The sequence below is a fragment of the Tupaia chinensis genome, unplaced genomic scaffold (assembly GCF_000334495.1).
Source record: "Tupaia chinensis unplaced genomic scaffold, TupChi_1.0 Scaffold000688_1, whole genome shotgun sequence".
Taxonomy (NCBI): Eukaryota; Metazoa; Chordata; class Mammalia; order Scandentia; family Tupaiidae; genus Tupaia; species Tupaia belangeri.
This window is the reverse complement of record NW_006160211.1, coordinates 1,259,604-1,284,705: the sequence shown is the minus strand read 5'-3', so window position 1 is coordinate 1,284,705 and position 25,102 is coordinate 1,259,604. Positions and strand designations below refer to the sequence as shown.

Here is a 25,102-nt window from a genome sequence, read left to right as displayed (position 1 = left end):
CACGCGCCCTATGGCAGAAACCTCTCCAAAAAAAAAAAAAAGAAATGCATATATTTATCTAAAAAAAAAGGAAAGAAAACTAACTTGATTTATAGTATTTTGATTCGGATGTAGATTGCACTTTTCCTTATAGTTTTGATAAGTCTTTGTCTCATATTTTTGTGGCACAATTTCTGTTAGGCACCACTGTTATATATCCTAATAAAGATCACGATTCTTTTTGCTTTGCAGTCCATTGCCGATGGTTTTAAGGAGGCAGTTCGTTACGTCCTTCCTCGCCTTATGCTAGTGCCAGTCTATCACTGTTGGCACTATTTTGAATTATTAAAGGTAAGATAAAAAACTTTCTGAGCCAAAAGTACTTGCTTTTCTGAGGCCTAAGAACTAGTTTTTGACATGATCATTTTTAAAATACTTTTTATTCATAAAAGTAAAATATCTTAAAATTTCTAGTTTTAGGGGTCAGCAGGTAGCATAATGGTTAAGGCATTGGACTCCCATGTGGTTGACTGATATCATATACATATAATATATATATACACTATATATATATTAGGTTTTTGCCATAAGGCGGGCACACATACCAGAGATAGTATGTGTGTGTATATATATATATATATTATATATATATATACACACACACACACACACACAATATATTTATTATTTATCTTTAGATCATTTCCATGTAATAAACAGAGGAAGATGTATCTTTATGTCATTTTATAGCATAGAATCTCAAAGTACTAACCTAATAGAAGATAGTTTACTTTTTATTTTTATTTATTAATTTTGAAGACAGAGTACCAGTTTTTTTTTTTTTTTTTTAGGGTTTTGCCATAAGGTGGGCACACTTACCAGAGATAGAGAGAAGGAAAGTAAGAAATCACCCCCTAGGGAGATGTCCAAATTGCAGCCCTTTTTCCTCTTGGGATTGTGCTAGGTCCAGGACTTGAACTGCATTTAGACAGAGAGACAGAAAGCGAGAAATCACGCCGCAGGGGGGATGGCCACGCCGCAGTCTCTTCTCCTCCATTCTCCTCTTGGGATCTTGGGCATGCATGCACACGCATCTGGCCTGAGTTTAAGCCAGGACTCGAACCACAGTTGGCTACATAGGAGTCCAGCAACATAGCCATTACGCTAACTGCTGGTCCCAGCCGTGTGGGAATCTAGCACCTTAACCACCATGCCACCTGCTGGCCCTGTCTTTTAACTCTTGTTTTATATAAGTAATGAACAACTTTTATGCATAAAATTGCTCTGAATTTACCTCTTGTTTACACTTATTAAGAAAATTGCTTTCAAAGTTGACATTGTTTTCTGTACAGTATGGTATTTTCTCACTCTTAGCTGGGACCCTAGGAACACATTAACACACACACACACACAGGCCAGCCAAGTGGTGTGGTGTTTAATGTGGCGGCATGGCTGATTTTGTGATTCGAGTCTTGGATCTGGTGAATTGAAAAACATACTGGGCACATGTTCGTGCCCAAAATTTTGAAAGGAGAATGAAGAAGGAATTGCCCCAAATCCAAAAAGGAGAATGAAGAAGGGTGTAGTCATTCCTCATGGGGGATGATTTCTCTTTTCCTCTATATCTTTCTTTTTGTCTCTCTCTATCTCTAGCTCTCTTAAGCAAGCACATGCACCCTGTAGCAAATGAAAACACACATGCATGCACACGTGCATGCGTGCGTGTGCGCGCACACACACACACATATAACTTTTTAAAATTTAAATGTTTCTCTTTTTTAATTAATTGATCGATCACTATTCATGGTCACATTGGCTAAGAGGACTTGGACTCTATTGATTGATTGGTGGCAGAAGTAGTCATGGCCTCGAGAAGTGTCAGGCCATGATAGCCAATGTCCTATTCTTAGACGCAGACACAGTAGTTGTAAGACCAGCCTCAGGGATTTTAAATAAAAACCAGTCATCGAGAGAGGGAAAAAAATAAGTTTTAGTCATATAGTCAAACTAGGATTTATAAATGTTGCCACATATTAGAAGGCAATTATAAGATAATGATGGGACTTGAAATAAGACATGAACATCATCTTTTTTTTTTTTTAAGAGATTTTTGCCTTAGGTTTCATGCACTTGCCAGAGAGAGAGAGAGAGAGAGACAAAGATGATGAGAGGGAAAGTGAGAAATCATCCCCTAGCGGGGATGGCTATACCACAATCCCTTCTCCATTCTCCCAAAATCTTGGGCAGGCACACACATGCACCTGGAGAGATTTTCAAGCCACTGGGTCTGGGACTCGAATGGTGGTTGTCCTTGTGAAAATCCAGTGACATAGCCACTATGCCATCTGCTGGCCTCTGAACATTATCTTAAATCAATTTTGGGAATCTATGTATATAATTGAGGCTGCCTATATATATTCATATGAAGTCAGTGATCTTCTTTTTTTTTTTTTTTTTTTTTTAATCAATTCTCTTTGGTTTCATTGGTCTCCATGGAGAGAGACAGAATCAAGTTGCTTTTCTGTTTGTGCATGAAAGCTGACAGAAAAGAATATTTGAGGTATTTATTAGAACTCACAGAATGAATTTCTTGCTTAGATGTCTACCAGATAAAAGTCTAGCTTTTAATATTATTTTTTACCAATGAAATAGATGAGAAAAGTCTTAACAGGCTATCTAAACCAATAGCTTGATTTCAAAAGGAGAGGTTCAAGATTATTGAACAGAAAGATGCTTGCTTTCCATTCTGAGAGCATTTAAAAAGTTGGGAAGAAAATTCTACTGCACAGGATATGTTAAAATCTTAGTGCACAAGATACTTGAAGATGGGAGATAATTTGAAAATAAGCAGATGTCTTCAGATGCTAGTTGGAGACAGTGAAAATCAGTGGCAGTTATCTAGAAAAGTGAGAATGGATAATAACCAGAAAATCTTCATCTCTTCCCATTTGTAACCTCCCCTACCTTTTAAAACAAATCAAGGGGAAATGTATATCAACCTGAAGTAGAAAAGAAACTCATTGTTGAGTTCTAAAGCTTGTCTAAAGGCAGCAGATGTTCTTTTATTACTATGTAGTAGTGCTTTAAGACTTTCAAGAATGATAATTAAAACCACCTATACTGATTAATGAAACTATAAACTTTGGCGGAAATATGGACTATATTCAGTTTTAATTCATGCCCAACAAGAACAAAGTAGAAATATGTAACAGAAAAATGAGCCACAGGGCCTATCTGTGGCCTAGGGGTTAAGAGAGGGTGATCTCATATGGCTGACCATGGAGGCTGAGTCCCGACCTGGCCCCTTGAAAAACACACTGGCCGCATGTGTGTGCATGCACATGCGCCTGAAATCCCAACAGAAATGAAAAGATTGTGGGACTGTGGTGACCACGCCTCACTGGTGAGTGCTTTCTCTTACTGCCTCCCCCCATCTCTTTGAAGGTATATTTTATATATACATATATGTGTGTATATATATATATACACACACACACACACACACATATATATATTTTTAAGACAAAAAGTTCATTTCATAAATTATTTTTTGTTCTTTTCTTATTTAAGCCCCTCTGTGGTTGATAACGGACTATTATGTATATTTTTCCTCTAGTACATTTTAGATAAATTTTTACAAATGATTGTACTTTTTAAAGGTACATTTTAGATTTTTTTTTTCTTTTTTCTTTATTCATGATAGAGTGAATGCATGTGAGAAAGGGGTGAAGGAGAGAGATGAACACTCTCCACAGTGCAGGACAGACTGAGATCCCCTCCAGCCTGTTGACTTCTGGACACTTGGGGGACCCATCTTTTCTTTAGCAGCATGCTGAGAGTCACAGAACTAGCCCTAGATTTTTAAAGATATATTTTGATCTTTATACAAAAGGAAAACATTTTCAGAAGTTTTTTGCTTGTAACTAACTTGATAATACAGTTCTTTTTTTTTTTTTTTGAGAGTTTTTTCTTTTTTTTTTTTTGCTATAGGGTGTGTGCGCTTGCCTGAAAGACAGAGAGAGACAGAGATAGAAAGCGAGAAATCACCCCCCAAGGGGGATGGCCAGGCCGCAATCCCTTCTCCTCCATTCTCCTCTCGGGATCTTGGGCACGCACGCACACATGCCCAGCATGAGTTTAAGCCACTGGGTCTGGGACTCGAACCCTGGTCGACTACGTGGGAGTCCAGCGACATAGCCATTACGCTAACTGCTGGTACCCTATAATACAGTTCTTATGATCAAAGAAAAAAATCAACATCTATCCTTTGTTAATAAGCATATATCAACTTATGTTAGAATTGATTTATTCAGGCTAACTAACTCTTTTAACTCGGACATTTTCTAGAAATTTAGTAATGAAAATAAATCATCTCTCTCAAGAGGTTATAATTTATTTCAAAGCTTAACAGGAAGACTTACATTAATAACTTTAATGGGGTTTATTGGGAAAGATAAGCTAGTATTTCAGTATGAAGCAATTGAGTTTCTTAGTTAATACTTTTTTACCTTTTACTTTGAAAAACAGAAAAGTTACAAAACAGTAGCGTGAACTCCTTTCACCTAGATTCTCCAGTTAATATTGCGCAACGTTGGCTTTCCATTCTTTGTATGCATGTGTGTATCTCTGTGTGTGACTGTTTTCATAAGATCAAGAGCTTGATGTAATTTCACTGAAAGAAAAGTCTTTTGAAAAAGACTTTTGAAAAAGACTATAAAAAGTGTTTCACAACATATTTATTCTTTCAGTACTGACACGTCATTCAAGAACATACTAAAGAAAGATGATTTTTTTAAGCACATAAAGAAATGGTCATTTGTGTATGTGTGTGTGTGTGTGTGTGTGTGTGTGTGTGTGTATGTGTGTGTAGTTTATTCTTTTTTATGTTCTTTTTTTTTTTTTTTTAACGGGGTCTTATGATGTCACTATCCTTCTGCCTTAGCCTCCCAAGTTAACTAGGACCACAAGCACGTCCCTGGCTCCCTCCGAGTCTCACTGTGTGGCTGTGTTGCCAGTAGCATATAGTCCTCCAGCCTCAGTCCTCTGAGTAGCTGAGATGACAGGTGGGTGGCACTGCAACCAGCCTTTTAGGGTGGACCAGGAATAAATCCTTGGCATCCCATGTGGCTCCAGCTTGATAAGTGTCTAATATGTGCTATGATGGCTGGACTGGTCAAACATTTTAATGAGTCTTCCACCAAATTATTCTGCTTTTATAAAAATCTAGAGAAAAGTTTATTACTATCAAAAAAGCACTGAGGGACCAGCAGTTGGTGTAATGGCTATGTCATTGGACTCCCATATAATCGACCGCAGTTCTATCCCTGGACCCAGTGTCTTAAACTCACGCCAGGCGTGTGTATGTATATGCCCAAGATCCCAAGAGGAGAATGGGGGAGAAGGGATTGCAGCATGGCCATCCCCCCCTGGGGGGTGATTTCTCTCTTTCTGTCTCTCTGTCTCTCTGTCTTTCTGGTGAGCACACGTGCCCTATAGCAAAGACCTCTCAAAACAAAACCAAAAATGAAAAAACATTGAGAGGTTGGCAGGTGGCATGGTAGTTGAGGTGCTGGACTCCCACATGGCCAACTGTGTTTCGAGTCTTAGACCTGGTAACTTGCTTTCTCACTTTCCCTTTTCCTCTCTCTCTCTGGACAAATTAAAAAATAAATAATAATGACAAATAAAATTAAATAATTAATTTTGAAAATAAAGTATTGAGTGTGTATATTACATTATGTCTAGACTGAACTCCCACTACAATGTATTGGAGAAAAATTCATAATTATAATTTTCCTTGCTTTAGACACATAGATCTCTGAAATAGATGTAGCATTTTGTAGGAATTCAAGAGAAACATGATAAATGTTTTAGTGAAATTTCAAGAGCTAAGAAGAAACTTTAAAGAATTTAAAATCTTTGGACAAGATATATTGATTTTTTTTCTTTTGTAATTGAGGTTTATTATTTTTTTAAGGATCAGTACAGACATTTCAATTTGTACCCAATTCTTAACCTATGTACGAAAAATTTTAAAAGCCAGGTATCATGATTCTTCTTAAGTTACTCCAGTGACATTCCAGCTTCAATTTGTAGGCAAATTTTCCTTAAGAGGATATCTTCAGTAAGGTTCATAAGATACTATACATTAACGTGCACTTTCATTTTATTACTTAATTTAAGTATATATTGTAAAAGTACTTATAGCTTGACCTCTTCAAAAGCACACTCATTTTATTTCTTAGGCTATGTGATGTTCTAATTTGTTTTTAACATAAAAAGGATACCTTTCAACTGTGGTCATCAGTTTTAGGCACAGACCAGTGTTTGACTTAGTTGTGTCTGATGTCTTTGTACAGAGGCAGTGTAATAGTGCAGGGAAAAGTGTGGACTGTGGGGTCAGAATGCCTGGGTTTGAATAAAGACTCTGTTACATATGTTGGGCAAACTACTTAACTTCTGTGTGTGTCAGCTTCATCAGTACAGTATATATTATAAAAAATATTACAGAGTTGTAATAAAGATTAAATACGCTAATGATGAAAGAGTATCCATAGCAGTGTTTTTTTAAAAATTATTATTTAATTTTATTTATTCATTTATTTTAATTTGACCAGAGAGAGACGCAGAGAAAGAGAGAGAAAGGGGGAAAGGAAGCTGCCAGGTCCGGGACTCAAACTGTGGTCGTCCATGTGGGAGTGTCCAGCATACCTGCTGGTCCCCCCCATAGCAGTGTTTAATAGAAGTAGTACTGTAAGATCACTGAGGCAGGAGTAACTAGCCGTGTTTAGGGCAGTCAGAAAAATAATTCATATATTCATTAGGTACATGGAGATTTATCCTACCTAGTCAGTGCGTATGTGTGTGTGTGTCCTTATTTATTTGGAGACATCATGAAAGATGAATACTGAAGAACTGTACAGACTGATCGACAACAGAGACATGACAACTTACGCAACACTAACTGGATCATATTTTGGGGGCAAATTAAAGGTATTGAGACAACTGACAAAATTGGAATATATTCTGTAGATTTTCCAAAGTTATCACTCTATCCTGATTCTGTAAAAACAAACAAACAAACATAAAATCCACTCTACTCTTGTTCTAAGATGTATCACTGAAATATTAAATGAGTAAGGAAGAATGATGCTATTTGAGAGTAATTTGTGATATACTTGACTTCCTTATATTCTAGAAACAATCTTGTAACCATTTAGAAACGGTTTTCCTTCTCCTTATACTCCAAAACAATCGCAAAATTGTTTAACAATGGTTTTCTTTTTTCTGCAAGGAACTGAGTGAGTAGTATTGCAGACTATTCTTAAATAGTTCAGAGAGGGGCCAGCTCATGATGTGGCAGTTAAGGTGTTGAATCCCACATGGTCAACTGCATAGTTTGAATCCTGGACCTGGTGGCTTATAAAAAAAACTCTAGGCAGGGGCCAGCAGGTGCATGGTGAAGACACTGGACTCCCACATGGCTGACTGTGGTTTAAGTCCCAAACTTGGAGTTTTGAAGAATCACATGGTGTGTGTGCATGCCCAAAATCCCAGGAAGAGAATGGAGGAGAAGGGATAGTCATAGAAATCACCCAGGGGGCGATTTTCTCTTACTTTCCTTCCCACTGTCTGTTTTTCTGGTGATCTCAAACTCCCTATGGCAAAAACCTTAAAACAAAATTCTAGGCATGCACATCCATGCTTAAAATCCCAAGAGGGGAATGGAGGAGAAGGGATTGCATTGTGGCCATTCCCCCTGAAGGGTGCTTTCTCACTCTCCCTCTTTTTCTCCATGTCTGTGTTTCTGGCATGTACAGATGCTCTATAGCAACATTTTTTTTTTAAAGAAAAAGGAAAAGATTATAAAATAGATTTAGTTTCTTTAAAAATATCTGAAAGTTGGGACCAGCAGGTGGTGTGGTGGTTCAGGGGCTGGACACTCCCACATGGCTGACCATGGTTCTAGTTTTGGACCTGGTGACTTGTTCTCTCTCTCTCTGTCTCTCTGGTCAAATTAAAAATGAATAAATGAATAAATAAAGTTAAATAATTCTAAAAAGTCTGGAAGAAGTTATCATAATTTCTCCATATTATTACATAAGTATATATTTAACTGTATATCATCTCTACATAGTATCTATAAAATGCTCTGCTTTGAACTCTTTCCTCAAAAAAATTGAGACATTGGATCATAATCTAATCTGAATTACTTATAATAAGGAAAATTGTCTTCCTTACTCTTTTTTAAAATTTACAAAAGGGTACACAGAAGAAGCGAGGGGAGGGGTGATAAACCCGCTCATGAGGAATGGTTATGCAGCAATCAATTTTATGGTACCAGTTCTTTTCATATAGCTTTTCTAATCCTCTCTGCCAGGCAGAACAGTTTATGGTGCCAGGCCATCTTTCCAAGAGCTTCTGTTGCCTTACTTGAGATCTACCTTAATTCCATAGTTTTCTGGTTTGATCTTCAGATATGACATTCCAGTCAAAACCCTGTCCAATAACAAGTATTTCCAATTTCTGATTTAAAGCAATAGCTATTACTGAATTTATGCAAATAATTATTCTGCCACAAAATAAGAATACTCCCAAATATTTGCCAATTCCAGAGTGGTCAGGAAGGTAGAAAAGTTTATGTTTCCATTTAAAGAAACAAAGAAGAAGAAAAAACATTTTAACAAATTGCTGAACCTATCAACAGCTCAAAAGAAAGCAAAATCCTTAAATTGGGAAAACAAAACATAGTAAAGAAAAAGACAGTAATGTTTTACTCAAAAGTCATAAAATTCTATTTCACTTGTTCAGTCATATGTAATTAATCTTCTGTTGAATTTGCAGCATTACTATGGTCTGATCTTTCTGTTTAAATCCTAGAAGTTACTATTCAACTTTATTATTGATATTTCTTGTCCCTAGCATTAACTTGGTCATTTTCTTTTTTTTTCCTTTTTTTGGAGAAGTTTTTGCTATAGGGCGCATGCACTTGCTGGAAAGACAGAGACAGACAGAAAGTGAGAAATAACCCCCCAGGGGAATGACCATGCCTCAGTCCCTTCTCTTCCATTCTCTCGGGATCTTGGGCACACACACACATACACACACACACACACACACACACACACGTGCCTGGCATGAGTTTAAACCACCTGGGCTGGGCCTCGAATCCCGGTCGACCACATGGGAGTTCCGCGACATAGCTATTATGCTAACTGCTGGTCCCATAGCTTGGTCATTTTCGAGGATGCTTTTTGTTCTCTTTTTTTCTGTATGTGTGTCTTTAGTTTTTCTGGTAAAGCACTACTTGTAGAACTTCTTGAAGAGTTGATCTGGTGTTGGTAAATTCTTTCAGGTTTTGTTTATCTGAGAATGATTTTTGTCTTTTCTTCCCATATGAAGGATAATCTTACCAGGTTTAGTATTCTTGTTTGAAACTGCTTTTCACCTCACACTTTGAATATATTTTCTCTTGCTCGTATTGTGTCTGATGAGAGATCCTATGTTAGCCTGTTGAGATAACCTTTAAAAGTAACCTGATGATTCTCTTTTGCCAATTTTAGTATTTTGTCTTTGTGGATTTTGCTAGTCTGGTTATGATGTGTCTTGGAGAAGATTTTCTTGGGTTGATTCTAGTAAGGGTCCTTTGTATTTCTTGGGTCTGGATATTTAAATGCTTCTCTAGATTTGGAAAGTTTTCTTCTAGGATTTCTTGGAATAGATTATTAATGCCCTTATTAGTTTCTTTACCTTCTGGGATACCAATTGTCCAGATATTTGGGTGCTTAATAGTATCTAATATTTCTCTCTCTTTGTGTTTTTTTTTTTTTTTTTTTTTTTGGTTATTTTCTCAGTTTCTTTGGTTGTTTTTCTAGGTCAAAGGTTTTGCCTTCAACATCTGAGATTTGCTCTTCTGCATGGACTAATCTGCTTTTAATACTTTCGAGGGAGGTTTTGAATTCCTGTATTCCAGCCTTCATCTCTAACAGCTCCATCTGATTATTTTTTGTGGTGTGTATTTCCTTTTCAGATCGTGCAAGAACTCCCTCACCTCCTGGAACTCATTATCTCTTTTCTCCTGCATCTTCTGGAGTTCATTGTTTCTCAGCTCTTGCATCTTACTAAGTTTTGTCACTATGAATATTCTGAATTCTCTATCAGACGTTTCTACGAGATCCACTGTACTATCTGTGGATGATGAAGGATTGTTCTTTTCCCTTAGGGGAGAAATATTTTCTTGATTTCTCATATTTCTTGTGCCTCTGTGGTGGTTTCTGGTCATTCTGTGACAAAAATCTCTCTACTACTGTGTTTTGCAACATGGTAACCACAGAAAGAGATTATGAGTTCAGATTTTTAAAAAAGAAGTTTCTACCTTAAAGCAGGAGGTTCAATAAGTGTTGAGGATTTCAATGACCCTAAAAGTATTTAGATACTTGGCCACTGTGAATAGGCCTGTGCAGATGCTCAGTGTTTGGAGACTGAAGAGTAGAGTGGGAAAGTAAGGTTTAAAAAAAAAAAAAAGGAAAAGAAAAGGAAAAAAAAGGACAAAAACAACCAAAACAAAGAAAAAAATTGTTTTAAGTTAAAAATGAAAACCACGTGGTGCACCAGAACACACCTCAGATTTAAAATGGCTTCTGAAATTAGCAAGAGAAAGAAAAGGCCCAAGGTGAGAAGAAGTGGTTTAAAAATTAAAATAAAATAAAATAAAAAATTTAAAGAGCGATACAGACAGACAGAGACAGAAGACAGAGGCTGCCCTACCTTGTCTGAGTGTTTCGGGATCTAGAAGATGAGGCTTAAAGCATACCTTCAGTCATCTTGGTCCCTGAACACGCCAGAACACACTTCAGATTTAAAATGGTTTCTTGTCTGAGCGTTTCAGGGGTCTCATTGTGCCCAGCTTCTAGGGTGGGTTGGGAAGTGAACCCCAGCTTCCCAGGTGTCTTTAGTTTGCCAAGTAGCAGAATTAAACAGTATCAATGGTTTTCATACATTTTTTTTTTTCCTGATTGCTATGCTAACAGAACTTTGTATTGTATTACATATGTAGAAAGAGTTGGCTTGAAAGGTTAGGAGGTACACGTAAGTAAATAAAATCACAGCTGTTTTTATTAAATATATTTGAACTTAGAATTTGTATTTGTTGCAGCTTTCTCTAATTACATGAAAGTAGGATGAAGAATCAAACAATGCAGTTTTAATGTTTCTTTTTGATTTTTCTTAGCAATTGAAAGCATGTAGTGAAGAGCAAGAAGACAGAGAATGTTTGAACCAAGCTATTACAGCTCTCATGAATCTCCAAGGTAGTATGGACCGAATTTACAAGCAGTATTCACCTAGACGGCGACCTGGGTAATTCCACACTGTTGAAAATATGAATGCTTCTGTGTACATCTCCCTATCTGATGCCTGCTTTTCTAAAGAAGTGTGACTTACAGTGATAGTTGTATTCCTGAAAATTGTATTTATCTTTCACATTTTAATTTTAACCTTTTAGTCTTAGAAGTAACATGGTCCAGCCCGGTGGCACAGTTAGGGGCATATTGAACTGCTGTGCTGGAAGCCATGTGACCAACCATGAGTTCAGATCCCTGGCCTGTTCAACCTGAAACACGCTGAGTGTGATACTCTATGTATGCCCAAGATTTTGATAGGCTGGAGATTTGAGGGAAGAGGCCTGTGGGCATGTCAGGTGTGCTTTCTCTCTCTCTCTCATGCACATATTCTCTATAATGAGTAATTTTTAAAGATTAGCATTACTGGGACCAGCAATTGGCATAATGGCTATGTCACTGGACTCCCATGTAGTCGATCGTAGTTCAAGTCCTGGACCTGGTAGCTTAAACTCATGCTGGGCGTGTGTGCGTGCCCAAGATCCCAAAAGGAGAAGGGATTGCGGTGTGGCCATCGCCCCTGGGGGGTGATTTCTGGCTTTCTGTCTCTCTGTCTGTCTCTGTCTTTCTGGCGAGCGCATGCGCCCTATAGCAAAAACCTCTCAAAAAAAGAAAAAAAAAAAGAGAGAGAGAGATTAGCATTACTATATTGTTAAGAGATACTCAATAATTTTTTTTAAAATCATACTTACCTTTGTATAATTATTCAAGAAATGTAGGATTCTTTGTCATTTAGTTTTTAATGCATTAAGAATACAGAGCCTCTAATACTTCTCTTCCCCAGTAACAAAATCAAGGCATGCATCATAGGGTGGTAAAGTTAGAAAAAAATTTGTGTAAAATTTGTGCTTGGTGTTTTTGTTATTTAATTTAAGGTGGTTTATCTTTGAAACAATTAAGGTTGTAATTAAATAAGCTAAATTTATCTCTCTCTCTCTTTTTTTTTTTTTAGGGATCCTGTGTGCCCTTTTTATAATCGGCAGTTAAGAAGCAAGCACCTGGCTATCAAAAAAATGAACGAAATTCAGAAAAACATAGATGGATGGGAAGGCAAAGATATTGGACAGTGTTGTAATGAATTCATTATGGAAGGACCATTGACTAGAATCGGTGCTAAACATGAACGGCATATTTTTCTCTTTGATGGCTTAATGATTAGTTGTAAACCTAATCATAGCCAGACCCGGCTTCCAGGTTATAGTAGTGCAGAATACAGATTAAAAGAAAAATTTGTCATGAGGAAAATACAAATCTGTGATAAAGAAGATACTTGTGAGTGCAAACATGCTTTTGAATTAGTATCTAAAGATGAAAACCCTATAATATTTGCTGCTAAGTCTGCTGAAGAGAAAAATAATTGGATGGCAGCCCTTATTTCTCTTCATTATCGTAGTACTCTAGATCGAATGCTAGATTCAGTATTATTAAAAGAAGAAAATGAGCAACCACTGAGATTACCAAGTCCAGAAGTATATCGTTTTGTTGTAAAAGACTCTGAGGAAAATATTGTATTTGAAGATAACTTGCAAAGTCGAAGTGGAATCCCCATTATTAAGGGAGGAACTGTGGTGAAATTAATTGAAAGATTAACATATCATATGTATGCAGGTATGTAAATCTCATTATAATTGCTTACCTAAGGCCAAGGACCCAAAAGCTTTTTAAGGATGTTCAAAAGGCTCATGGGAAAGAATGGATTGTCTCCAAAGTATGAAAATACTGCAGAATGAAGAATGATAAATAACTAATTAAATGTTTGTAAAATGTAATTATGTTCATTAATTGTTAATGAGTATTCATAAAATTCAAATGGTCATGATATTTGAAATTAACAGTCTTCATTTATTAAGAAATATCACAGATGGCTGGAAAAGCTACAGTGGTACAATGATGACCATGCTGAAATCCCTCTTCCATTCTCCTCTCAGGTTTTTGGACCTACACACACACACACACACACACACACACAGCATGAGTTTTAAGCTACCAGATCCAGGACTTGATCCACAGCCAAAGTAAAAGAAAAAGGAAGACCTCCCAAATATGATGCTTTGAATTAAACTGAATAAATTGAACTTGAAACCTATTTTATGCTCTACTTTTCAGATCCCAATTTTGTTCGTACTTTTCTTACTACATATCGTTCATTTTGTAAACCACAGGAATTGCTAAGCTTACTGATTGAACGGTAAGAAAAATATGTTTCCCTTACATTAACATTTCATGAAATTTTCACTGTTTTGTTCCTTTCAAAGTGCCTACTGTCTAGTACATACAGTACTCAAGTAGCTAAGAACATTATTTATTTGGTCTTTAACTAGCAGTATTATTGTTCTCTTCAAATAGAGTGCTTATTAAAATCTGTTTATAACAAGATCTTTTCAGTTTTTAGCAATATTTCAAGTGGTAATCAGAGTCAATTTAAAGGATAAAAACTGTATTTTAATAAAATTTGTTCTATGTATTAAAATGATATTTCTTTAAGAGACTTTTTTTACTTTTCACTTTTAAAACAAATGTGTTATAGAAAAATTAAAAACATATACAAAGTAGATAGAAAAATATGATAAACCCATGTATTCATAATCCAGCATAAGTAATTATCAATTCACATTTCATATGTTACCCTACGGTTTTAAATACCCAACCTCCCGGTATTATTTTGAAGTAGATCCCATGTAACATTATTTCATCTGTAAATATTTCTGTATATATCTCTAAAAGATAAGGATTCATTAAAAAATAATCACATATTGGGACCAGCATAGTTTATTGGTTATATTGCTGGACCCTCCTGTAGTCAACTGTGGTTTGAGTCCCAGGCCTGACGGCTTAAACTCAAGCTGGGCGCTTGTGCATGTGTGGCCAAAATCCCAAGAGGAGAATGAAGGAGGAGAGATTGCAGCGTGGCTGTCCCTCCTGGGGGCTGATTTCGTTCTTTCTGTTTGTCTCTCTCTGTTCCTCTAGTGAGCACATGTGCCCTATAGCAAAAATCTCTTTCTAATAAATAAATAAATAAATAAATAAATAAATAAATAAATAAATAAATAAATAAATAAAATCACATATCATTGTTATTTTTGTGTGTGTGTGAAAGATTTTTTTGCTATAGAGTGATTGCAGAGAGACAAAGAGACAGAAAGCAAGAAATCACTCCCCCCAACCCTCAGGGGATGACCATGCTGCAATCCCTCCTCTTCCGTTCTCCCCTCAGGTTTTTGGGCATGCACACACACACACACACACACACACACACATACACACACACACATTGTGAGTTTTAAGCTACCAGGTCTGGGACTTGAACTGCAGTTGACTACATGGAAGCCCAACAAAATAATCATTATGCCACCTGCTGATCCCTTACAGATCATAATTAAACCTAAAAAAAATAGAAGATTTTGAAATTTTAACCAATTAAGTTTTCGGTTGAATTTTTTTTCTTAGTATTTTAGTGGCATTTTAAATGCTTTATAGTTTAAAATACAGAATTTTGTCTCCAAAATTATTTTTGTTTCACATTTTAAAATTTATTGCCAGAATTTTATATGACCTTTATTGCTTTGTTACTCTGTGAAACTCCGAGAGTGAGTCAGAATAGTATGCTAAGAAGATGAACTTAGATATATTTCTACATCCAAAATAAAGAAAGCACACTATCTAGACTTATATTTTTGCTATATTTTCTATGCTTGGAAAATTCTTTTTTTTTTTTTTTTTAATTTTGATTTTTTTTTTTGCCTTACCCACTTAGGTGCATTCTTTAAATATTGTTAAAAATTTTGTTTGAGCCTTCTCTTTGAATTTATTCTTATTTATTTAAAGAAACTTTCATTTTTAATAATATAAATATTTGGGAAAGATTTTTAGATAGGCCATTTCTGTCATATTCTTTAAAGAGACTATATTCTTTATGGATTATTTTCCTGGGTCTTTTCCATGGACCTTTTTATAGTAATCAGTGCTACTTATAAAAGTGGGTTTTTTTCTTAATCAGATTAAGAATATAAAAACTTAGTACTCTGTTGCCACAGGACAATTTTTTGTAGTAGTTAATACCTTAAGGGAAGTTTAACAGTAGTTGTACTTTTCACAGAACTGGTAGGAAAGCAGTGTTGCTTAATCAAAGTATTTTTCCTGTTGTATTTGACATCCTTTTTGCTTATATTTGAAAAATGTCTCTTCTTTTGCCTTTCTTCTTAGATTTGAAATTCCAGAGCCAGAACCTACTGAAGCAGATAAACTGGCAATAGAGAAAGGGGAACAGCCAATCAGTGCAGACCTTAAAAGATTTCGCAAGGAATACGTTCAACCAGTACAACTGAGGTTGGCCTGAATATATTTTTTAATCTTTCATGTCGCATTGTGATCATCTTATAATTCTTGGCTTTTTTTTTAATGGTTATGAAATTTATGGTAATTCTAGCTCTTTTCCCAGGCTATCTCCTACAAAATATACAGATATTATTACTTTATCTCAGAAATCTGTAATCATTTCTTTATTATTTAAAATTTTATCTATTTATTTATTTACATTTTTTTATACATTCAGTTACATTATTTAGCTTATAAAATGAACATTTCAAGGGGACCAGCAGTTAACGTAATTGGCTATGTCAATGGACTCCCACGTAGTCGACCGCGGTTCGCATCCTGGACCCAGTTGCTTAAAACTCACGCCAGGCGCGTGTGCGTGCGTGCCCAAGATCCCGAGAGGAGAATGGAGGAGAAGGGATTGCGGTGTGACCATCCGCCCTGGGGGGTGATTTCTCACTTTCTGTCTGTCTCTGTCTGTCTGTCTGGCGAGCACATGTGCCCTATAGTGAAAAACCTCTCAAAAAAAAAAAGAGAACATTTCAATATGTGAACATTTCTCCCTGGTCCATTTGATCAAAATATAACAACACTACCTCCGTATTTGATTAACTGCCAGTTTTTAGGTCCTTACTTTGTGCCAGGCATGACCTTAAATGCTTTAGCTTTATCTCATCCTGACACCACACTGTTCTTTCTACTTCACATGCCACTGTAAATAGAGCAAGGTTGAACTTTTGACCTAGGTTGTGTGAAGGAGATTGGCAGGTTAGGATTCAAACCAGAGTGTGACCTCCTCAGCCAGTATGGGTATTCTGTTTTACCACTAAGCATTGACAATGTTAGCCTTCTCTTCAGTCCAGGTGAGAACCAAACCAAGTTATCTTACTAATTTTATGTGATCTAAATGTTTGATTATTGTTAGCCAGTAAATTATAACTTTGGAACTAAGTATATTAATTATTTTCCAGGATAATTGCTACAAGTGAGTGCAGTTTTAGAGAAATGATAGTGCTCCCAGCTATATGAAAAAGGAATATGAATATAGGTATTGAGGGTAATGGAAAATAGTGTGAACACAGGCAGGAAGGCGGAAATGAGAATGGTGTGCAGAGAAATAGGTAAGGAAATAGACTTGAGAGGAATAAAGACTTTATTATATTGCAAGTAGTAGTAGATGAGATTAACTATATGGAATGGGGTGGAGTTGGAGATAGCCTTAAAATCGAAGCCAAGTTGTTAAACCTGTTCTGGAACACTGAAAGATTTTAAACAAAATACATGATATTTTTTTCCAACATTTCACAGTGAAAATTTTTAACATATTGCAAAATTGAAAGAATTTTATTAGTGCACACCTACCACCTAGCTCTATTGTTAACATTTTATTATAATTTATAACATATCAATTAACTTTCATTGTTCTGTCAATCCATTAATATTATTACTTTATCTCAGAAATCTGTAATCATTTCTTTATTATTTAAAATTTTATCTATTTATTTATTTACATTTTTTTATACATTCAGTTACATTATTTAGCTTATAAAATGAACATTTCAAGGGGACCAGCAGTTAACGTAATTGGCTATGTCAATGGACTCCCACGTAGTCGACCGCGGTTCGCATCCTGGACCCAGTTGCTTAAAACTCACGCCAGGCGCGTGTGCGTGCGTGCCCAAGATCCCGAGAGGAGAATGGAGGAGAAGGGATTGCGGTGTGACCATCCGCCCTGGGGGGTGATTTCTCACTTTCTGTCTGTCTCTGTCTGTCTGTCTGGCGAGCACATGTGCCCTATAGTGAAAAACCTCTCAAAAAAAAAAAGAGAACATTTCAATATGTGAACATTTCTCCCTGGTCCATTTGATCAAAATATAACAACACTACCTCCGTATTTGATTAACTGCCAGTTTTTAGGTCCTTACTTTGTGCCAGGCATGACCTTAAATGCTTTAGCTTTATCTCATCCTGACACCACACTGTTCTTTCTACTTCACATGCCACTGTAAATAGAGCAAGGTTGAACTTTTGACCTAGGTTGTGTGAAGGAGATTGGCAGGTTAGGATTCAAACCAGAGTGTGACCTCCTCAGCCAGTATGGGTATTCTGTTTTACCACTAAGCATTGACAATGTTAGCCTTCTCTTCAGTCCAGGTGAGAACCAAACCAAGTTATCTTACTAATTTTATGTGATCTAAATGTTTGATTATTGTTAGCCAGTAAATTATAACTTTGGAACTAAGTATATTAATTATTTTCCAGGATAATTGCTACAAGTGAGTGCAGTTTTAGAGAAATGATAGTGCTCCCAGCTATATGAAAAAGGAATATGAATATAGGTATTGAGGGTAATGGAAAATAGTGTGAACACAGGCAGGAAGGCGGAAATGAGAATGGTGTGCAGAGAAATAGGTAAGGAAATAGACTTGAGAGGAATAAAGACTTTATTATATTGCAAGTAGTAGTAGATGAGATTAACTATATGGAATGGGGTGGAGTTGGAGATAGCCTTAAAATCGAAGCCAAGTTGTTAAACCTGTTCTGGAACACTGAAAGATTTTAAACAAAATACATGATATTTTTTTCCAACATTTCACAGTGAAAATTTTTAACATATTGCAAAATTGAAAGAATTTTATTAGTGCACACCTACCACCTAGCTCTATTGTTAACATTTTATTATAATTTATAACATATCAATTAACTTTCATTGTTCTGTCAATCCATTAATTATCTAATTTTTTTAAAGAATTTTATTTTATTTTATTTTATTTATATTTTTTCATTTGACTGAAGAGAGAGAGATATGGGGAGTGAGAAAGCAAGCCACCAGGTTTGGAACTCAAAACGTGGACCATGTGGGATTCTAGCACCTTAGCCATCACACCTCCTGCTGGCCCCCAAATTATCTAATTTTTTAGATATATTTTAAAGTACATTTCTCCTTAAATATTTAAACTTACATATCGTTATTATTCTTTGTTCTAAAATGTGCATACAGTGAAATATACACATCTTAAATGTATTTTGGCTGATTTTTTTTTTTAAGTTTGTTATAGGGCACATGCTGTCACCAAGGAAAGACAGAGAGAGACAGGGAAAGCAAGAAATCACCTCCGCCCCAGGGATGGGGATTGCCATGTCACAGTCCCTTCTCTTTATTATCCTCTTGGGATTTTAGGCACACGTGCACACATGCACACATGTCTGGAGTGCTTTCAAGCTGGTAGGTCCAGGACTTGAACTACACAGTTAGCCAGTAGGATCCAGCCACCTTAACCACCATGTCACCAGCTGGCCCATCTCAGCTGAATTATTATTTTTTTTTAGAGAGCGATTTTGCTATAGGGTATGTATACACACTGGAGACACAGAGATGGAGAGAGAGAAAGTGAGAAATCACCTCCTAGGGAGATGGCCACAGTGCAGTACCTTCTCCTCCATTCTCCTTTTGGGATTCTGGGCATGCACACACATTTGCTGGTGTGAGTTTCAGTATGGGGCTCCAGCCATTGTCGGCCATGTGGGAGTCCAGTGCCTTAACCAGTACACTACCTGCTGGCCCCTCTCTTCCTGAATTTTAACAAATACAGGCGTCTCTATAATCCAGACTCCTTTCAGAAGTGTTACCATACCCCCCAAAATATTCCTGTACTCCTTAAAATCGACGTTTGTTCCTGCCTCCAAAAAGCAGTTTTACCTAGTATAGAATCTCACATAAATGAATTTTTAATTAAAATTATTTATTACCTTTTATTATCATTATTATTTTTCAGTTTATAGGGCATGTGAGCTCACCAGAGAGAGACACATAGAAAGAGGGAAAGTGAAAAAGCAAGCCGCCAGATCTGGAACTCACACTGCAGTTGGCCATGTGGGAGTCTAGCCCCTCAACCACTTGCTGGCCCCATAAATGGATTCTTATATACTCTTTTATGCCTAGGATTTTTTTCATTCAACATGCTTTTGAGATTCATCCATGTTGTTGCTTATATCAATAGCTTCTTCTATTTTATCACTGACATAATGTTTTAATTTTTGACTCTACCAGTTTATTCATTTTTGTCCACTGAAGGACATTGGGCTTTTTTCAGTTTATTATTATTGTTATTTTCTTTATGATAGAGCACATGTAAAAATGAAAGAAAGACAGACAGTGAAACACTCCACAGGGTCTGGTGATACCACAATCCTACTTATTCAGTCCCTCAGATCCTGTACACTCTGTGTGTGTCCAGCATATTTCAAGATGACCAGGTCAGGAATTCAAACCTTGGTTAACATGTGGTTTCTGGCTTCTCTTGAACACCACATTGCCACTGTGCCACAGAGCTGGCCTCAGTTTTTATTATTATGAATACTGCTGCTATGAACTTTATCTTACAAGTCTAACTACAAATCTGTTTTCACATTTCATGGGTAAGTAGCTCAGAGTGGAATGATTGAGTCATAAAATGTATGTTTAGCATTAAAAGAAACTACCAAACATCTAAACATCTCACCAGCAATGTACAAGCAGTCCACTTCTCTATATCCTCACCTCAGTATTTATGTCAGTCACCTTAGCCATACTGCTGGGTATATAGTAGTATCTCAGTGTGGTTTCAATGTGTATTTCTCTGATGACTGGTGATGCTGAGAACATTTTTTTTTTTAATCAGCCATTCACCCTTATTTTGTGAATAATCTGTTCAGATTTTTCATATATATTTTATTGAATTTGCTTTTCATTACTGAATTGTGAGTGTATTAAATAGGACTAGATGCTAACCCTTGGTCAGATAAATGTTTTATAAATAATTTCTCCCCAGCTGTGGCCTGCTTATTAGTTTTCTTTATGATGTCTTAATAAGCAGAAGCTTTTCATCTTTATTTTTTAAGTTTTTTTTTTTTTTTTAATTGCCAGAGGAGGACAGGGAGCAGGGGTGGGGTGGGGGTGGAGGACAAGAAATCACCTCCCCCCCATGGGATGTGGTCACATCTCAATCCCCTCTCCTCCATGTCTCCGTTCTGTTGGAATTTTGGGCATACACACACATGTGCCTGGCGTGTTTTCCAGGCTTCTGGGGCCAAGGTTGAACCATGGTTGGCTATATGAGATCAGACTCTCATGATCTAAGCTACACAGTTGGCCCTAAAGTTTACTATTTCATATGAGAGAGAAAGAGAGAAGTATCCTCAATAGGACCTCACACCCTGATCTTTTCCCCAGTCTTCCCACCATCCAGGATCATGGGCATGTGTGTGAATGTCTGGTATGTACAGGCTAACCTAGGAACTGAACCCCAGTCTATCATATGGCTCTCAGCATTGCAGAACAGCCTATTTCTGCTGCACCAGTGCAACTGGGCCCAGAAGGTTTTCATTTTTTTTTTCTTAATTCTTGCCAAAGGGCACATGCACTCACTGAAGAGAGAGATGGGGGCATTAGGGGAAGAAAGTACACCCCCTCCCCATGGGGTTTGGTCACACCACAATTCCTTTTCCTCCATCTCCTTCCGTTCAGGACTTTGGGCACACATGCATGCACACCTGGTATATTTTTCAAGTGTGTATCTGGGACTTGAATCTGGGACTCATCAGCCATGTGGGATCCAGCTCACTTAACTCTCAGGCCGTGGGCTGGTCCCAGAAGTTTTTAATTTTGGTGAAGTCTAATGATGAGATTTTTTTTTCTTAGTAATTCTAAAATTACATTGACGCTGTAGAAACTAGGAAGAGAGAAAATGGATGCCGAACTATTTGGATAGAACTAAATGTAAACTAGAAGCTAATAATTTTGTGATCTCTTGAAATATTCTTTAAGCCACTGAGCTAACCAGATACATGATGACATAAGGTGGTTTTATTATAAATAGCATGACAGAGACAGGAATTAAAGATTAATTTGAGAGAAAAGTTGTTGTTTGTCAGCTAGTGGAGAATAAAAGCTAACCTGGAGATAGTTGTTTATTGAAATAAGGAAGAAAAAAATGCTAATGGTACTAATTTATACTACTGATACGTACCTGTAGTAATGAATACATTGTCATACTTGTATATTTGATTAAATTTCTTAGCTAGATTATAAGTAATCATTTTTGTGATACTGTAAAACAAAGTAACTGTTGTGTCAAAATTAATATTTTGATTTCAGATTTCCTTATTTAAAATGAAATAAAATGGAGGCATATGTGTTAGACTATGTTGAAATTTGATGATAGCACTTGAATTTAGGACCAAGTACATCTTGGTTTCCATTATGTGTGAAAAATAAGCCAAAATTTAGATGGAAAAAAGATGCGTTTTTGAATTTAAGAACTCTATGGGTCAGCAGATGGCATAGCAATTACGTCACTGGACTCCCTCCCCCATGGCTGACCACAGCTCAAATTTCGGATCCAGCGGTTTGAAATTCACAATGGCACGTGTGTGTGTGCCCAAGATCCTAGGAGGAGATTGGAGGAGAAGAGATTGCGGCATGGCCATGCCCTCCTGGGGGGGGAGGGGGCGGTGATTTTTTACTTTCCTTCTCACTGTCTCTGTCTCTGGTGAGCACATATACCCTAAAGCAAAAATGTCTCAAAAAAACCAAAAACAAAAACAAAAAACAAAAGAACTCTAAAATTCTTTTTGTTCTATGGAGTACGAATGGAGTACGAATTCTACATATGAATAAAGAAATTCCGTTCAGGACTTTGGGCACACATGCATGCACACCTGGTATATTTTTCAAGTGTGTATCTGGGACTTGAATCTGGGACTCATCAGCCATGTGGGATCCAGCTCACTTAACTCTCAGGCCGTGGGCTGGTCCCAGAAGTTTTTAATTTTGGTGAAGTCTAATGATGAGATTTTTTTTTCTTAGTAATTCTAAAATTACATTGACGCTGTAGAAACTAGGAAGAGAGAAAATGGATGCCGAACTATTTGGATAGAACTAAATGTAAACTAGAAGCTAATAATTTTGTGATCTCTTGAAATATTCTTTAAGCCACTGAGCTAACCAGATACATGATGACATAAGGTGGTTTTATTATAAATAGCATGACAGAGACAGGAATTAAAGATTAATTTGAGAGAAAAGTTGTTGTTTGTCAGCTAGTGGAGAATAAAAGCTAACCTGGAGATAGTTGTTTATTGAAATAAGGAAGAAAAAAATGCTAATGGTACTAATTTATACTACTGATACGTACCTGTAGTAATGAATACATTGTCATACTTGTATATTTGATTAAATTTCTTAGCTAGATTATAAGTAATCATTTTTGTGATACTGTAAAACAAAGTAACTGTTGTGTCAAAATTAATATTTTGATTTCAGATTTCCTTATTTAAAATGAAATAAAATGGAGGCATATGTGTTAGACTATGTTGAAATTTGATGATAGCACTTGAATTTAGGACCAAGTACATCTTGGTTTCCATTATGTGTGAAAAATAAGCCAAAATTTAGATGGAAAAAAGATGCGTTTTTGAATTTAAGAACTCTATGGGTCAGCAGATGGCATAGCAATTACGTCACTGGACTCCCTCCCCCATGGCTGACCACAGCTCAAATTTCGGATCCAGCGGTTTGAAATTCACAATGGCACGTGTGTGTGTGCCCAAGATCCTAGGAGGAGATTGGAGGAGAAGAGATTGCGGCATGGCCATGCCCTCCTGGGGGGGGAGGGGGCGGTGATTTTTTACTTTCCTTCTCACTGTCTCTGTCTCTGGTGAGCACATATACCCTAAAGCAAAAATGTCTCAAAAAAACCAAAAACAAAAACAAAAAACAAAAGAACTCTAAAATTCTTTTTGTTCTATGGAGTACGAATGGAGTACGAATTCTACATATGAATAAAGAAAAGGCACTTTTCCTTAACATAAATGTATGTAATTTAAGTACAGAAACCATAATTTTTGTATGTGCTTGGCAGAGAAAGAGACAGTTCTTCCCAATGGTACATGATCCTGCCCAATCCCTTTTTCTTCTGTTCCTCCTGTGCACACACATCTGGTGTGTTTTTCAAACCACTAGGATTTGAACCGTAGTCAGCATGTGGAATCTGACTCCCTTAACCTCTGTGCTACAGACCAGCCCTACTTATAAATATCTTTAAAATATAATTTAAAAATAATGCATAGTCTAGAGACCTTTTCTTTTCATATTATTAAAGCACTTAAGGCATTAATTAAATACAAATTAGAGCCTTTTTTTTAATGGGCCTTTGTGTATAAAGCTATCATTATGGCATTAGAGAAGCAAAAGAATAATAATAGAATACTTAGGTTTCACTAAGATGTGTTTCTTTCCATTTTATCAGGATCTTAAATGTGTTTCGGCACTGGGTTGAACACCATTTTTATGACTTTGAAAGAGATTCGGAATTGCTCGAAAGACTGGAATCCTTCATTTCAAGTGTAAGAGGTATATTGCTTAAAGGTTTGGTTGTATCTTATATTGTATATGAGCTTATTTAAAATTTGTAGAATCTTAATTAAGCTGAACTTTTTCATTTTTAAAAGATGAAATAAGATTTGGAATGATATATGCTCTTAGGAGCTCACATATGTTAAGAATCATCTAAATTCTTAGAACTTTATGTTTTCAAGTTTTTGAGGAAAATATTTTTTAAAGAAGTCAAATGTCCTCTTTAACAAATTTAAGTTATTCAATTTTATCTCATCTCAAGGTTGCCATTTCTTCAACTAAATAAAAATATGTGTAATTTTATAATTTTTATCTTTCTCAAGCTTGTTCTTTAATTTTAGATGATAAGCAGGTTTTTAATAATATTTACTTCCTCTGGAAAAGTTTTGAGTGTATTCTTGGCACCTGAAATATAGAAATTTTTTACTTGCAGTTTCAGAATCACAGCCCATGAAATGAAACCCTAGGTTGTAAACTTTTAAGCAAATGTGTGTATCATGAAATGTATATCATTACTTCGAAAACATTTATGTTGTATCTGGCAGTATAATAGGAATACCATGACAATCCTAGCTTATTTTGTGTCCTACTTGTTCTTTAAGGGGAATTTTATTTAAAATAGAGAATATGATTTCTTTGATTCAACTTTGTGATGTGTAAGATGTTTTTATCACATATGCTTTAAATTTGTTCATATAATACTAAATTAATGTAAAAATTAGATTCCATTTTTCTTTATTTATGATAAAGCATGTGTACACACATATGAGTGAAAGGGAGAAGAACACCTTCCACAGGGTCAGGTCCTGCTGTAATCCTTTCCTACCCAAGTTATCCCTTTGGATAACTAAATATTAATAGTTCAAAAGAAAAAGTTTGTTTGTTTTTAAGAGATTTTTTTTGCCTTGGGGCTCTTGTGCTTACTAGAGAAAGAGAGAAACAGTGAGAGGGAAAGTGAGAAATCACCCTCTTGGGGGGATGGCCATGTCAGTCTCTTCTCCATTCTCATCCTGGG

At 36.3% G+C, this 25,102-nt stretch overlaps 1 protein-coding gene across 2 annotated transcripts in view; it reads left to right on the top strand.

The window, feature by feature from the left end:
* Positions 1–25,102, top strand: part of SOS2 (SOS Ras/Rho guanine nucleotide exchange factor 2) — an 89,699-nt gene that overhangs the window by 25,188 nt on the left and 39,409 nt on the right. For both annotated transcript variants that reach the window (XM_027776616.1, XM_027776617.1), the window contains exons 7-12: positions 232–330; positions 11,210–11,337; positions 12,331–12,986; positions 13,485–13,566; positions 15,582–15,704; positions 23,981–24,084. In XM_027776616.1, the coding sequence (XP_027632417.1) occupies positions 232–330; positions 11,210–11,337; positions 12,331–12,986; positions 13,485–13,566; positions 15,582–15,704; positions 23,981–24,084 (1,192 nt within the window). The remainder of the gene's footprint in view (positions 1–231; positions 331–11,209; positions 11,338–12,330; positions 12,987–13,484; positions 13,567–15,581; positions 15,705–23,980; positions 24,085–25,102) is intronic.